Source organism: Zingiber officinale, chromosome 8B (assembly GCF_018446385.1).
Source record: "Zingiber officinale cultivar Zhangliang chromosome 8B, Zo_v1.1, whole genome shotgun sequence".
Lineage (NCBI taxonomy): Eukaryota > Viridiplantae > Streptophyta > Magnoliopsida > Zingiberales > Zingiberaceae > Zingiber > Zingiber officinale.
In genome coordinates, this window is record NC_056001.1 from 51,527,243 (window position 1) to 51,543,683 (window position 16,441).

General features: G+C 36.5%; 2 protein-coding genes across 4 annotated transcripts; both read right to left on the reverse strand.

The window, feature by feature from the left end:
- Positions 1-309: 309 nt before the first annotated feature.
- Positions 310-4,592, reverse strand: LOC122017224 (proline-rich receptor-like protein kinase PERK9). 2 transcript variants are annotated; one of them, XM_042574781.1, is made up of 10 exons: positions 4,445-4,592; positions 3,189-4,382; positions 2,578-2,988; positions 2,411-2,497; positions 2,270-2,340; positions 2,104-2,180; positions 1,859-2,006; positions 938-1,099; positions 673-862; positions 310-585 (listed from the first exon to the last, which is right to left on the reverse strand). In XM_042574781.1, the coding sequence occupies exons 2-9, from the start codon at positions 3,985-3,987 to the stop codon at positions 677-679; spliced, it is 1,941 nt and encodes a 646-aa protein (XP_042430715.1). In that variant the 5' UTR covers positions 3,988-4,382; positions 4,445-4,592; the 3' UTR covers positions 310-585; positions 673-676. The 2 variants fall into 2 exon arrangements, with proteins under 2 accessions (XP_042430715.1, XP_042430716.1); XM_042574782.1 differs by having other exon boundaries at positions 3,189-4,141; positions 4,240-4,589.
- Positions 4,593-6,897: 2,305 nt separating this feature from the next.
- Positions 6,898-15,925, reverse strand: LOC122017226 (phosphatidylinositol/phosphatidylcholine transfer protein SFH8-like). 2 transcript variants are annotated; one of them, XM_042574783.1, is made up of 15 exons: positions 15,701-15,925; positions 15,509-15,618; positions 14,244-14,538; positions 13,561-13,660; positions 12,504-12,770; positions 12,333-12,410; positions 12,137-12,238; positions 11,998-12,047; positions 11,824-11,923; positions 11,649-11,747; positions 11,453-11,569; positions 8,791-8,923; positions 7,755-8,158; positions 7,326-7,400; positions 6,898-7,221 (listed from the first exon to the last, which is right to left on the reverse strand). In XM_042574783.1, exons 2-15 carry the CDS (start codon positions 15,540-15,542, stop codon positions 7,201-7,203), a joined length of 1,875 nt encoding a protein of 624 aa, XP_042430717.1. In that variant the 5' UTR covers positions 15,543-15,618; positions 15,701-15,925; the 3' UTR covers positions 6,898-7,200. The 2 variants fall into 2 exon arrangements, with proteins under 2 accessions (XP_042430717.1, XP_042430718.1); XM_042574784.1 differs by having other exon boundaries at positions 15,509-15,629.
- Positions 15,926-16,441: the final 516 nt, after the last annotated feature.

Here is a 16,441-nt window from a genome sequence, read left to right on the forward strand (position 1 = left end):
CTTTTTTTTTTTTTGGATGGCAATCAAACTATATCTAGATTGCTAATAATTTACGTTCAAAAATGATAGAATGGGGCACATAGAAGTTAATTAACATTTCATTATACCTATTTTCTTTCTTGGGCCTCCTAATGAATTAGCATTTTCTTTTATGATAGATTTGAAAGATATCTTTGAAAATCCAGTGAAAAAGGATTGTAATAGAAGAGGAACATGTATGAAATTTAGATATTTATATGCAAAAAGAAAAAAAGCAGCAACCCTTAATTCATTTTCTACAAAGACAGGATTGTCGAAAAGGTTGGAACAAAATGAAAAATAAGGACTTAGATATCATCAAAATCAATGTGACAATTTTGCATCTACAATGCAGATGATGTTGATACCAAATACAAGATCCTCCTTGAGCTGAGAAACTCTTTCAAAAGCTTACATCTCTGATCCTGATAAGGATCAACAGAGTAATAGGAACCTAAAGGCTCCAACAACGTTTCTGAAAAAAAGAAGAAGAAGAGTAGGCAAGTAGTGGCTAGTGCAATGTGCCAGCAGAGAGGTAGAAACAGTTCCAAGACCAACAAACTTATCCTGCAATATAACATAAGGAGTACAATCTATCAGGAAAAAAGCAGCATTGCTATTAGAATAATTCGAGAATCAAGAGCCCAAGGACACCTGATCACAGCTCTGACTGGCGACTCCAATTTGACTGGCTGTATTCGGCACTAAATTCTTGGCTTCCAAATGCCAACTTCTGAAATAGTCTGATATCGGCGGTTTGTGCCACATTGAACATTTCACTTTGGCCTGGTTTGACGCCGTTGGTGAGGTCGATGTCTGCTAAGCTATCGAGAACTCGCACCACCTGAAAAACAAATCAACCTGTGTGCAATGTAGCTAGAGAGCATAGTGTGTCGATTCGGTTCTTCTTCGTGCTTACCTTTCCCATACGAGGCCTCATTGATGCAGAATGGCGTGTGCATGCTGCAGCTGCTTCAACCATACGGAACATTTCAGTTTCATTGTAGTTATTTCCAAGCCTGGGGTCAGGCAATTCTCCGAAATCTCCGGTTTCAATTGCATGGGCGAGCAACGGTCGTGCCTGGAAGATCACAATTCAACCAAATTAAACCAAATCAAATGTCACACTTAGCCTACATTGCATATCTTTCAGAATGCATGACTAATGTTTGTGGAACTTAAATAACTTGTATAATTCTTGGATCCTCTTCCCACATCATCAACTTATTTCTTTGATCAATGTAGAAAGTACCAAATTGTGGTTCTCAGAAAGTCCAAAGTAAAAGAACATGCTTTGTAAACTAAATAGGACTTGAAGTAGAAATGCTTTTGTGTTACAAACACATGTCTCATAAATAATACATAAATGCTTAACTTAGCAAAAACAGATTATTGAGTAAATTTCTCTAGTGACTGACAAATTGATTATTGTTTTGTTTCATTTGCCTATCTTAGAGCTAAATAAATGCTTCAGCACAAAACATAAATTCATAATGAAGCATTAAAACTAAAGTGCATCTTTGAAACTATGGTAGGGAACATCCCTTGAATTCAGTGTTTTTTTTGCATTTCCTAGATGAAAGTGAATCGCAAAATGTCCTCCAAAGAATAAAAGGAAAAGAAAAACTTGAAGCACCAACACATCGCTTTAAGGTGCTCTCAGTACTTTGAATATGATACCAGTTTTGATGGTTGTATAACTTATGTTACTTCATTCGCGATGAATGTCTAATTGTGTTTTAAAAATAAATGCATTTTCACCAGATTTTCTAATACAAATAAGCGACAACATCTAAGCTGATATGATCAAAGAAACTAGGAAATTAGAAATACTTCTTACCCACTCAACAAGACTTTCATCACCTAAAGGGCGAGTGCCATCAACAGGCTTCTTTCCAGTTATTAGTTCCAAAAGCACAACGCCGAACGAAAATACATCGGATTTCTCAGTCAACTTACCACTCGATGCATATTCTGGGGCCAAATATCTAAATTTAGGAAAATCATATCAAAATAATTTACACAATCCACCAAACAATTTTGAAATCTTCTACTTGAATTATAGTTTTCTTTGCATTCACATACCCAAAAGTTCCCATTACACGCGTAGTAACATGTGTACAGGCATCCATAGCTAACCTTGCGAGCCCAAAATCAGAAACCTGATAAATGACAACAAGTTTTAAATATAACTAAAGGTATAGAGAATGTTAATTATGATCAACAGTCTTATATAAGATGACTTGACTACCTGTGCTTCAAAGTTGTTATCCAGTAGAATGTTTGAAGTCTTTATATCTCTATGAATAATTCTTGGATGACCTGGTTGAAATATCAGATCACTAAAAACAGATCACTAATTCATTACTACATGTTAGAGAGGAAAGCTTACAATCTTCGTGCAGGTACGCTAAGCCACGAGCTGAGCCAGCTGCAACTTTAACCCTAGTCGTCCACTCCATAACTAGCTGTCCCTTCCCTACAAATGGTAAATTTCACAGGATCAGTGGTCTTTACATGAGCCATCAGTATGTAGTTGTTGATAAGGGAATTCACTACCATGTAGATGAGACTCGAGCGTTCCATTAGGCACGTAATCGTAAACGAGTAATCTTTGGTTATCCGATATGCAGTAACCAACAAGTGAAACCAAATGCCTATGGTGCACACGGCTAATTATTTCAACTTCAGCTTTGAACTCACGTTCTCCCTGCCCACTGCCGACTTTCAATTGCTTCACAGCTACTTCTCTTCCATCGGACAAGCAACCTTTGTAGACACAACCGAAACCTCCTTCCCCAAGAACATTTTGAGGCGAGAAGCCGTCAGTGATCTCGTATAACTCTTCGTAAGAGAACCACGACGTCGAGCCAGCCATTGCGCCGCCTATTGACTCCGATACAAGGCTTGCAGACTTATGGTGGGTGTTGGATACAAGAGGAGCAGATGGAGATCTTGAATAAGCAGAATCTGATAAATAAAGGAATGGTCATCCACAATGAGCATATGCTAATTCAAAAATGAATTGTTTGTTAAACTCAAAGATGATGACTATGATGGAAACACAAATCTACAATATAGTATTCTAAATCCGTATGAAAACAAAATAGATTCATGTATAAAGATCCAGTTTCATCGAAGTAATTGCTATGAGGAAGAATGAGCATTACCTGACATTATGGATGATTGGTATGGTGATGGGTTGGCGAACCCCGTTTCATAGTTGAGAGCCGGCTTCTTACGCCTTCTTGCCATCCATAAGACGACGACGACAAAACTGAGCAGCACCGCCACAGTTACAACAGCAATACCAGCAGCAGTTCCTGAATTCACGCCGCCAGGAGATGGACTACTGTTGCGCTCTATGGGCGAACTAGGAGTTCCTGAATTGTTGGAGCTTGGACTGATCGGAGTCGGTAGAATTTGGGGTGTGGAGGGAGATGGGAGCGCAGAAGGGGGGTTTGGAGGGGCAGGAGGTGTTATGCCTGTAGAGTTGTCAGATGGAGGTGCGGCCAGCGACGGTGGAGGCGGAGAAGTCGTGGCTGGCGTGGCAGGTGGCGGCGGCGGCGGTGTGTTAGAAGGAGGCGTTGCGGAAGGCGGTGGCGGTGGATCAGGGAGGGGAGGGGTAGAGGCAGAAGGAGGAGGGGGAGGAGGCGTCACGTCTGGAGGGGGAGGAGAAAGCGACGGCGGTGGAGAGACCAGAGGCGGCGGTGGAGAGACCAGCGGCGGCGGTGGAGGAGGAGTAACAGCAGGCGGAGGAGTAAGGGCAACAGGAGGAGGAAGTGGTGGCGGTGGTAATGGGGGAGGTGATGGAGCTGGCGGTGGAGCGGGAACTGAAGGAGGAGGGGCGGGAGGAGAAGGAGGAGGGGCGGTAGGAGGAGGGGGCGGTAAGTCAGACGCCGGAGGAGGGGAGAGAGAAGAAAGTGGCGGCGGTGATGGAGGCGAGTCAGCCGATGGAGGGGAAGCCATTACTAGTTTTTTTCCAGAGAAACAACTCTTACTACGATTCCGTAGTAGAGTTCATGGTCAATGATGGAAATCTCTTCTACTGGTATTGCTTCCCAATCAATTAAACACGAAGATTGCAATGCCAAAAACAGCAAATTTCAAGAACACGAACTCCCTAGCGGTCGCAGACGTAGCACAAACTAAGCAAGCCATTCATATTCATCCAAAAGATCTGAACTTTCTTGGAGCAAAAAAAAAGTTGCAAGATCCCACCTTTTACAGAATTTCTCCATGCAAATGTTGATCGAAATGAGCAGGGCAGAGCTTCATAAAATTCAGATTTTGATCAAGATGGTGGATGGGGAAATGCAAATTAACGATTAGGAGGAGCAAATCCAGAGCGACTTCCGCACGTCCTGAGAAGCGAATTTCAAGTAAGATTTGAAAATAGAAGTTAGAGCTGTCGACAGGCAAAGACCTCGCCTCCTCTGCTCAGACGTGACGGCAACTCCAGCGATCTCGTAAGCTCGTCAACGCCACCAACTTAAACTACTTACGTAGCTCTTGTATTGTATTATTCCCTCGGTACAGGTTGCTAATTTTTGACCCAAAAAAAAAAATCTCTCCATGTGAAATTATATAGTGTATAAAGAAGTATAACTCATAAATGTAAAAAAAAATCTAGTAAAATATTACTGGAGAAAAAAAAATGAATAAGTAAATTGTTGTTTTTCTGACGATGCGCGTTGAACGCGCAGTGATTTGGGCTAAAGTAAAAGCAGTGGACTTTTGACTCGTTCAGAGCCTGAGCAAACGCGTTCCTGGGTGCTGGACCCCACCAAAATCTCCTTCACCTGATATTTAATTACATTTACAGCTGATGATTGATCATTGTGGTGCAATTCTTGCCTGTCCCCGTGCTACAGTGAGAAGAGAAGGTAAGCGGACGGACTTCTTAGACGGAGTATGAATCTCATCTAAAGTATATCACATTTGGATAGTTCGCAAAACTTACGAAGATAGGCTATCTGTTAAGATCCATCTGTCGAAGAGTTGAGCTGGGTAGGCCAAGTTGTCAAGGAAGATCGAATTGTAGGGAAGATGGAATTGGTTGGGAAGGTCTAGCTATCTAGGAAGACCGAGCTGCTAAGGAAAGATAAGTTGTCAAGTTGACTAAGCTGGTTAAGTGTTGAGTGGGACAAGTTACCAAGTGGGGAGGCCAGACAATGAGGTCGAATTGTTGAGCCTGGAGGCCAGGCTAGGAAGCCAAAATGTCAATATGGGATACCTAATAGGGAGTTGCCAAACTACTGAGCCGAGAGGCCAACAAGGGAAGGGATGACAAGGTTGTCACGCAGGCCAAGCTACCAAGTAAGAAGTAGGGCTATTGAAGCGAGAGGCTAAGCTACCGACCGAGGAGGTGTGTTGAGCACTGCAAAGGCTTAGAGACAATTTATTTAAAATACATTTGTCCCCTCTTCCACTGTACTTAGAGATTACATGGATGTGTGTTTTCCAAAATACAATGCGTCAACCAAATTAGCAACCAAATACTTGCTATTTATGGCAAATTGAACAATACTTGAATACTAACATTGGGAGAACTCTCAAGAAGAAAGCCAAACTGTCGGGTGAGAGATGGAGAACATGGAAGAGGAGTTGATGAACTCTTCTTTTCTCCTCTTTTTGCTTAAGATACGAACCTCCTTTGATAACTCTTAAGATACGAGCCTCCTTTAATAACTCGGAACAAATTGTCGCTTAACGCTTAAGAAATAGCCATTCACTGTCTCTCACCAACTAGCTTGAAACTCCAAGAGTTGATCGAGAATTAATGATGGGGTGCTACATGTCGAGCCTAGATTTTTGATCTATTAAAAAGTAAATTAGGAGATACATCATTTATAATTACGGTTGAATCATAATTATGATCTCATCATAATTGATTGTAATCTTTTTCTATATTCATCATCTCCTCAGATTATAGTTTAAGGTGGGATAGATGACCGGAGGTCACCCAGAACTTCTCCTCACTCGACGCCAAGCTATCTAGCCACTTGCCTATCGTCAACGGCTTCTAGCCATCTGTCCCGATCCAAATTATAACTTGGAGAGACTGTGAACTTAGGAAAAAATCACAATTAATTATAATCATGATCCGACTATAATTACAAGTGATCCATTTTTTAATTCATTTTGTTATGGACCAAAATATCTACCTCTACATCTATCATAAAAATAATCTAAATGATAGAATATTGATTGATTTACTCAGGCAATTTTTATCTGGACCAATCCTACATTCAACGATAGCAATCGTGCTCAAACACGAATCAATGAGATTTAATGCAATCTAAATTCTCAATTTACATTCCCTACCGAACTTTAAAACTGAGTAATAAATCTAGAGAAATTGAAATCACTTAAACTTAAACTAAAATAATCCTGCAAGCCACGTTAATGTAGTTATGCCCTTGAATCTCGATTTGACTGTGTAAATTGAAAATAATAATTTTTAAACTTGTCACAACTAGATAAAATTTATCACAAGTTTATTATAAGACAATTTATCACAAATTTATTATAAGACTTAGAACACTGATACACTCATTACAAATAATACTCACTAACCAACCTCACAAACACCAATCTGACATCTATGCCTTCCCATCTGAATTTAATAATGTAAATTAAGAACAATAATTAAATGGATATAGTAAAAATATATATATAAAAAAATCCCATGATTATTTCATTAAAAAAAAGAACATTTCAAAATAAAATATAAGTTGAGTATTATGAAAGTTATGCATGCAATTCACTAAAATAATGCCATTTTTTTTCTTTGACCATTCAGCACCGGCCCTATGCAGACGTTAATACATAGCTTTCTTGTGCCCAAGGACAAATAATTTCAGAGTTCACGAGTAGTTGACAGCGAATAGATTGAACTAATAAGAACATAATATTTGTTTATTTACGATAGTGGAAATGTGCTTTGTATCTGGTTCCACCATACAGCTTGGACAAATGCAAACTGAATCGATGATAAAAAAAATTAACGTAAACCGAACAGATATTTACTTCGTATGCTTCATGGTCAAAGTTTTAAATTTTTAATGTCAGGGAAGCCAATGTGCTTTTTTAACAACTCATTAAAAGAAATATCTAAATACCATTTAACCGCAGCAACAACAGGGTTTGTGCATTGAAAGCTATAATTGGACTCTCGCCTCAAAAGCAAAATCTCTTCTTCTGCAGAATGCACAAAAAAAATTTGGTATGTCTTGAGAAGCAAAACAAAACTAAACTAAACAAAAAGACTAAATAAACAAAACTCCAGATCAGTATTCACTAACCTGCATCTTTGCCTCTTCTTGACGGTCGATGTATGCAAGAAGTTCATCCTGCCTCATGAGAGCCTCATGCAGTGCCTAAGTTCGCCATAGATAAAAGGATCAATTGAGAATAATTTGCAAAGTATTATAATTTGACACATCTCAAAAATATCACTGGTCTATGAAGGGGAATGAGTAAATGTAACTTGACAATACGAGATGAAACCTTGAAATCATAGGAACAAAAACTAATAAAACAGACTGAGAAGGGCTTCACTCGACAATACGACATGAAAACCTTGAAATCATAGGAACAAAAACTAATAAAACAGACTGACAACACTTGACAAGTGTGTCCGCACCAAACAGGTCTTGGTTGAGCGTGAAGTTCCACTATATATATGTAGGATTTGAGCTTCATAAAATGAATAGGAAATAAAATGAAATAACCTTTTTAGTGACAATAAGCTCAGCCTCAAGTGCATCCACTCGACAAACAGCTGCATTGAGCAACTCATCTTTCTCTGAGGGCATTTCAAATGGCTTTGCTTGAAGAACATTCACTTTTTCTTCTAGCTCTCCTAACCTCCTCATAACGCAGGAAAGGAGGTCTGCCTCTGTAAATGCAGGGGCAGGGGAAGGAGGACGGAATTCTTCTTCAGTGATAGTGTCAACAGATGGCAGAATATTTTGCCCATCTGTTTGAGAAACTTCATTCTGGAACCTCTTCGACATATAATTGGTCACTGAACAAATCATTGTAAAAACAAAGGCAATGAGAGTGATGACGAATTGAGTCATTCGAACTTTGACTCCTTCAGAAGACTCAGGGATTTCAGGGATGGAGCATTCTCCTGCAATGAGAATAAACCACATAATTGCAAAGAGTCATGCAATAAAGCAACCATAGGTCTTAGGATTAGCCCACATAATTGCAAAGTGTCATGCAATAAAGCAACCATAGGTCTTTGGATTAGCTCATCTAAGTTTTTCTAGAACACTGAATTAAACAGAATTTATAATTTGTAGGCGCAGGTTTAATCAGATGCCGAAAATTACAAAATATTGAATTTCCAGATTACATGATCAAAATGATTAAAACCAGCATTTGTTTTACTTAGAGTTTGATGATTGGGATAGATTTATTTATTATAAGACAATTTGTTAACTATTGGAACCATAAATGAAGGACCATATAGTTGGGACAAGTACGTTTGCAAGCAAGTACATACTGTTGGGCACAAAAGCTGATCATCCTCCAACAAGATGATAGCAAAAGAGTATTGTTAACACTCCAAGGGAGACTTATATATGAAAAAGAAATAAAGAACTAAGCTAATTCTATTTATATGAATGCACAACCAAGGTAAATCAAATTGACAAAAATATTTAAACTTAGTTTCCCTGTGTTAGCATAGAAGTAGAAAACCAACTAATATAAATTAGGGCATTTTAACAATTCAAAAACGATATTTGGTTCATCAACCTTTAGGCGCATAAAGCCTTCTGCTAGAAATTTCTTTCTTGGATCCACCATCAACAGCCTTGTCCACTATGGGAACCTGTTCATCATACTCTTGAAAACCAGAAGAGAAACTAGTTGTCTTCATCATTTTGGCCTGCAAAGATAGAAAAATGCAAAGGTAACAATGTGAATAACTTCTATCAAAATCCATAAGATATTGTTATGAAGTGGCAAAACTGGAGCTGTGCTATCAATTAAAAAAGGTAAACCAATTTTCTTCCAGAAAGTCCTTTCTATATCTTTAAAAAACATAATTTTGTAGCACAAAACAAACACAAAATCAATAAAAGGAGTACACAAACATACATTTTATACTTTTGAAATACTGAAAAGCCAATGTAATTCCAGAATTAGGTTTTCAGTTAAATATAAAGTGAAATTGGGAAAGGAATTCCGTTGAACATGTCACTAGCATGAATGATCCAAGACTTGAATCTTTAATGCTATACCAAGCCTACAAACATCAAAAAGACGGAGCAAAAACCAAAAGAATTATTGCATGGTCATCCTGTACCACACTAACAAATGGAAACTACATATCTTTTTGTTTCCTACCGCAAGCCTCAAGCACAAAGATACCTAAATTCCACAAAATTCACAGGAAATTGAATAGACAAAGTTTTTTTTTTTTTTTTTTGAGAAATATGCAAGTTACACTTATCCCAACTACTGAAATCAGCTACATGAAACTTACCTCTCCATTGAGCTCTATAAGATAATATCACTAATAGTATTTAATTCAATCAAATCAATTTTTTATTTTTTTGTATTTTCTATACTAAATTTCCACTCAAATCAATTTAACTCTTCCAACAATAGAAAGTATTAGTTGCCTTTGCAAATGTCCAAAGGAATCTCAACCTATTTTCTCTCTTTGTATCATTTGTTGCTGCAACAGCTAAATACTTTCAGATATTAGTCTTCCTAGGAACTCCACATCCATATTGGCATTCAAATCTCTATTACATTAAATTATATGTGGTATTTGCTCATAGCTCGGTATTTTGATCAACAAAGTAGACTGAGTTAAGTACCTGGCAGTTGCACTATGGCTATCAATATCGGGATGGGTATAAGATGTTCTAATACATAGGCACTGCCTATAACAGATCTGTGGGACTGGTAGAATCAAAATTGGTGAGAAGAAATTTAAACAAAGAAAAATATGAAAAGAACAAAATAACTTGTTTAATGAATAATAAGATAACAAAATATATTCAAAGAACCCAAGAAAAATACATATTTTATTTTATTAAATATGAATACTAATATTGAGAGTATAGGAGTAAATTTTTTGATTGATATTAAGTAGTCCTCATTCCTGATTTTAACTAAATTAAATCTGAATTAATCAGCATTTAGTTAAATCCAACTTTAAATAAATTAAATATGAATTTAATTAAAATAATATGATCGTAATTAAATTAATCTAATTTTAATTAAACTAATATGATTTTAATTAAATATAATTTTAATTTAAACTATATTTGATAAAATTATTTTTTTAATTTAAATTAAAATGACTATAATTAAATTTGATTTAACTTAGTTGGATTTAATTAAATCTGAATATAAATAACTAAATTAGATTATATTGTCAATAAAAAATTAAGATTAATTTAGATTTAATTAAATTAAAGCTTGTTAAATCTGATCTACCGAAGCCTGATTTTAGTTAAAGTTAATCTGATTATATTAATTTAAATCTTATTTTACTAATTTTAAATCAGATTTCTTTGAATTTGATTTTAAATAAATGAATTAAGTTAAATATTATGTTAAATAAATTGTATTTAAAAAATAAGTTTAAATAAATTAGATTTAATTGAATTAAATCATTAAATCTGATTTTTAATAATTTAATTAAATTCGTAAAAGTAAATTGGGATGAATTTGATTTTAATTAATTTAAATCATTTATCTTTAATAAATAATTTAGAATAAATTAGTTATGATAAATTTCGTTCAATTAAATTCAATCTGATTTTATTCAATCTAAACTAATAAAATTCAGCGCTCCTCTTCCTTGTCCTTGAGAGTCTGATTCTTGAAGTTGAAGCTTGCACGAAAGTGACAATTTTATCGCTTCTCTTCTCAAAGTGACAGAATTGGCTGATTCCTTTATTTTCTATGTTTCTATCAATTTTCCTTCTATTCCATTATTAGTTTTTTTTTTTTTTGAGAGAGAGTGAGAATTTCGGTGTCTCAGAAATCAATTGGAATGAAATCAACCAATGTAGGTAAAATCCAAGTCGACCAATTCATATCAGGATTTACCAATTTTGCTAAAATAAGGATACTCTCCATTTCACCCATCCATTCTTTATCCGTATCTTCATCAACATCTCCTTGAACAATAGATTCCAAATATCTAAAAGTCTTGCTTATGAAAATTTCATGCCCACAAAAGAAAATTGTCATTTAAGTTAAAGCTAAGAGAAGAAAAAGGTCCAATCATCACAGATGAATATACAAGTAACTAATGTATATGCCACAAAAGAAATATGAAGGAATGTAAGCCATGTTATAAAATTAACACCAAAATCATTTTGAAAATCCTGGGGCACCGCATTTGAGCAGCAGGAAATGAAAACAAACAAACAATAAAGATACAATTGAATACCTCTTCATGTACTGGGGTCAAGCGAGGATTTGACAGATAATTCCTTGGTGCTTTTGGAGAAGTGATGTCTTCAGCTTCTGAACCAGATTCAGCAGTAGATGTATCACTGCCTTTTATCTATTGCCATGAAAAAAAAATAAACTTCAATGCATAATAAATTAGATGTCAGCAAGGAAAAAATGGAAATACAACTCACTGTTGGGTAGGGTGGCTTTGCATAGGCAATGATCTTTCCCACACCATTGGAAACAGTTACAATTTGCCTGACACATTGTGCTTCACCACTAAGCACCATCTGAAAGCAAACAAAAGCCAGTTGGCATACAATACATGAAGAAAAAAGAAAAAAAGAAATTGTGAAGGACAGAAACCTTCAGTATATTGGGCTCCTTCCAAGGACCTTTCTCAGCTTGTAAGCATCCTCCATGCTCTAAACAATTGCAAGAACCACCAAGGAACTCTGGCAGCTCACTAGAAATAGAAATCAAAGATAAGAGAACTTTCTTAATTCTCAAATTGCTACAAGACAATGTGAAAGCACACACCTGGGCTCAATTATCTCCAGGAGCTTATTCTGGTACTTCGTTCCAAGAACCTAGTGAAATTTTGATAAATAATCTTTAATATGCATCCTCCAGTTTCTGATTAAAGTGATACTCTATCAGAATAGAATAAGAAACTTACATGAATTTTTGTAGTAGTTCTTGGGTCAAGAAAGGATTTCACAGTATTCCATAGTAGCCTAAATCCTGGGCCAGCATTGACAATAAACATACGATGCAGGGTCTACAAACATTTTCACACAATTATATCTCTAATCAAAACCTATATTGTTAAACAAATCTGAAAACACAACTGAAAAAAAGATTCTTCAGAACACCTCAGGGTAATTATCACTGTCAATTTTCTGTAATCTCTGAATTAATTCTCTAGCAGTTTTGCTGAAGTTCTTCAATCCCTATAAACCAGGAGCGCCACAGTAAGAATAAGTGATGTTCCATGACATGTAAATTCATAAATTCAGCATGATATGGAGTCTCTGATACCATACCACTCCTTGAACATCAAGAATAGTTGTACTTGAATCAATATGTCTTTTTGCAGCAAGTGAACAAGCTGGGAATTTAATTGCAAAGCTCTTCTCAAACTCCTTCACATGATATCTGACATATCGCTCCATTGTGGTCACCTGCATTAATTTGTTAGGATCAACTTTCCCAAGCCTTTCAATATAAACTGGTCTTCCCTCCTTATCCACCCCATGGTAACCATGCGGATAATACTTCAGAACTTCATTTAGTTCGGAATATTCAAAGTCCTGGAAAAAAAAACTCAAGAGTTACAGTAAAAATAAAGCCAATTGGTTTTGGCAAGTAGGGTCTGCAATTTATAGTTCAGAAAATATCCCATGGATCTAATTATAGATATAGTACCATACTTAAGGAAATTATAAATATAAATATAAAGCAATTCTTCATGTTAATAATCAGGTCACAATTATGATAACTTGCAGTTTAACAAGCTGCTGACAATATTGTGAATACCATATAGTTCATCCATGTTTTTGATATACAGGGATCTTGAATTTGAATACCATATAGTTCATCAAATTTTCAATATTTTGAATTTCTTCTTTATGGGGATCTTGGTTTTATATGTTGTCAGTACAAGAGCAAGACAAATCAAGTTATCAAAAGCAACAACAAATCTCACATAGTTACGCATGCAATCCAAAACAACCAGTTCAGTGTTCATATCTGATTAGGGACGCTTTTACCCAAGTCCTTATGTTCCATTTTTGCTGAACTGATGATGAAAATGTGTGGTTGTTGATATTTATGTGACCGCAAACGCTTTGCTATTGTTAAAATAAGGAGTAAGTGCATTTCTGGCATGTATTTAATCTCGCTCTTGATGCAACTGTGGTTGATCTTAAACTTGTGGCACTTTGCCATGTGTATATAGTAATTTTTGCTAGGTATTTCAGGTAAGAGACGTATTTATTAGTTATAAGAGTATCAAGAAGAGATAAAGGTATGATATAATTCTCAAAAAAAAAATACTTGGCAAAAGATGAAACCCACATGCCAACACAGAACAAATCCTACCTCTATAACTGTGTCTGCACAAAACTCCTTTCTCCACTGAAGCATTTCAGCCCACATGTGCTTTGCTTTCTCTATATCAAATTTCCTTGCTTTAAGAAATCTAAGCAATAAGAAGGCTTTGAAATATTAGGCAAGAAGGTTAGCTACATAGCAAAGAAAAGAAAATTATTTCAGATGGAAACATAGATTATAGGATATGATGCTTGGAAAAGCTATAATAGGAATTTTAAAATATTAGATCTATAAAAAAAATGTCAGTTTTATTATGCTAGGTAGGAGAAATAATGAAATTAAATCAGAAATCGAATAACTAACATGAGAAAAGGAAAACATGCAAGTCAAACATCAAAGCACAATCGTGTCTTAACTTAGAGTGCACAGCAAAAACAAGCAAAGTTTTAGAAATACAATGGAAAAGAAGACAACAGTACGGGAAGAAAATAAGTACAACTAAATCAACTACTTCAAACTAAAAATGCAAAAAGAATGAGATAATTCTGAAAGCAAATTTTTTGATATAGTATCATTATGAATCTAGTTAATCATGACTGGCTACCAGCAAGAATTGAAAAACAAAGGCACAATGGGATTAAGCAACACACAAAAGGAACACTACTGAATAATGGCAGAAGAATATTAAAGTTATGTAATGTCAAAATAATTACTAAAGCCTACTAATTTACCTCAACATCATATGATAGTCATCATGCTTAGCTATCAACAATTCATCTAAAATTAATGATTGGCGAAAAGCATCAACAGCCTCTAGCTCCTCGATATTTCTAATATCCTCAATAGAAACAACTCTTCTGTCGCTCTTCCTCCTATTCCTTTTCTTCAAAGAATGCTTAAATCTACTAGATGCATCCAAAGCTTTTTTCTTCAGCGACCCAATTCTTGTCCTTCTTTCATCTTCTGAATTTTCAATATCTGATTTGCGCTCCTTTCGCTCATCATGACTTGAAAAACCCTCAAAACCTATGAGAAATTAGTGAAGTATAAGATCCATGTAGCGGACCCCAATAGTTGGGATTCATGGCTTCTTGTTGTTATTGTCATGTAATTTATCAAATGACTTTTTTATCAGCAAACAAAAAACAAAGGAACAAATTGTAACAAGGAAAATTCTACTTTATTTTAACTAGAGAAAAGTTGAACATAATTAAGTGAGGACTTCTTGATCAGCCATAAGAATATTTAGAAAATTTTCAATTAACCACAAAAACTTAGAATGAAATTTGAGAAATAATTTACTTAAAGATTATTATATCCTATTTAACTTATCAAACAAGTAATGGTCAAAAGAAATAAGAGATACGATCAAAGGCATGGGTAAAGCTCCGAGTGCACTTGAGAGAAAATTCAATCTGATTAAAAATTAGACAAAGAATTCGATTACTAAGCCAAATACTTGGGTAAAAAACAATGCAATTAGCAACCTCAAGTAGATTCTTACGTTAACTGAGAAAACTGATACACTTAAATACACCCCCTTCACTCTCTCTCTCTCTCTCAAAGTGGCCTAAAATTTTTGAACTCCACTAACATTTTGATGAAGAAGCTATCCATTGATTTGGTAGGCTTGAACCACTAGTTGAATTTTTTAAGCTCGTGTTTATGATAATAGACTGACTAGACCCTCCAAATCCTCTCAATTAGCGAACTAGTTGATGGCAAATGCGAGGAAAAATTGGGGTGGCACATACTTGGCATTCATGAGAGTGGTGAAAAGTAAACAATGCGAAATTGAAGCTGACAGGCGGCCCCATTACTATGATCAAAAATTCGATAACATAGTCAGCTAGTTGCGTGTATCAAGTAATCTCAATTTTTAACAAAGCTGCTAGGTAACCTGGCATATCAGATTGATCTACGACAAGTATCTAAAAAAACACGCACATTTTCTAACGGTCCATGTAATCTGACATAGAAGGGGAGAGCAACTCACAAGGCCTAGCGAACCGGTCCAGTGGCCCTGACATATTTACCAACCAATTACGAGAGAGAGAAAACCACTCGGAGGAAGATGACTGATAAAAACCAAATTGGCCAATTCCCCTGGAAAGAAACTGCATTCAGTTCAAAAGCCCCAAAATCTTCAGGATCTCGCCGAAACCCTACCAAAACCAGATCGAAGTACCTCAAAACGATCAGGCTGCACGCGGAACCAAGTCACAACTCCGTGGATGATCCTCCACAACGGAAGACCGGCTTATGCGCGAGATCGATGGGAGGGCGGTGCGCAAGATGAAGCGCCGACAGATCGAAGACGAGCCGAGGAGCGGGCGGTTGTGAGAGAGAAAGTAATAAGGGAGAAGGGTGCGCGATTAAAGAAAAGGAGGAAAAGAAGAAAAAGGAAAAGGAAAGCAGTGCGGAGTATTCGAGGGCAATAATTCGGAAATTGAAACGAGCCGAAACGGCAAGTAGGAAGCAAGTCCGAGTGTTGGTGGTCCCAGCGAAACGAGAGGACGCAGTGTGGTGGGGGCCCGCGCACCGTTGCCGAGGCGTCGGGTTTATTATTTTGGCTTATGCATACGTCCACCTCGCAACGTACCCGCTGGTTCCAGCAGCTGATGGTTGGGCCAGAGTCGATTACGGTGTGTAAGAAGGTGGTAAATACGGATATGTGTGAATGTTGACAATTGACGTGGAGAAGAATCCTATGTTGGAGCTAGGGCTAGCTACGATACAGCAAGTGGCCGTTACATAGACGCCATTGCAAGCATAAACGTCAACATATTAAAGAGAAATAACCACGATATATCATAATTATAGCGGTCGCTCAGGACTAGTAGTTAGGAATTAGGATCATAATGCACCGGCAGGTTGCAAGTCTAATCCTGCCCAATTAATTAAGCTTTGACTTAAGAGTTAGGGTCCC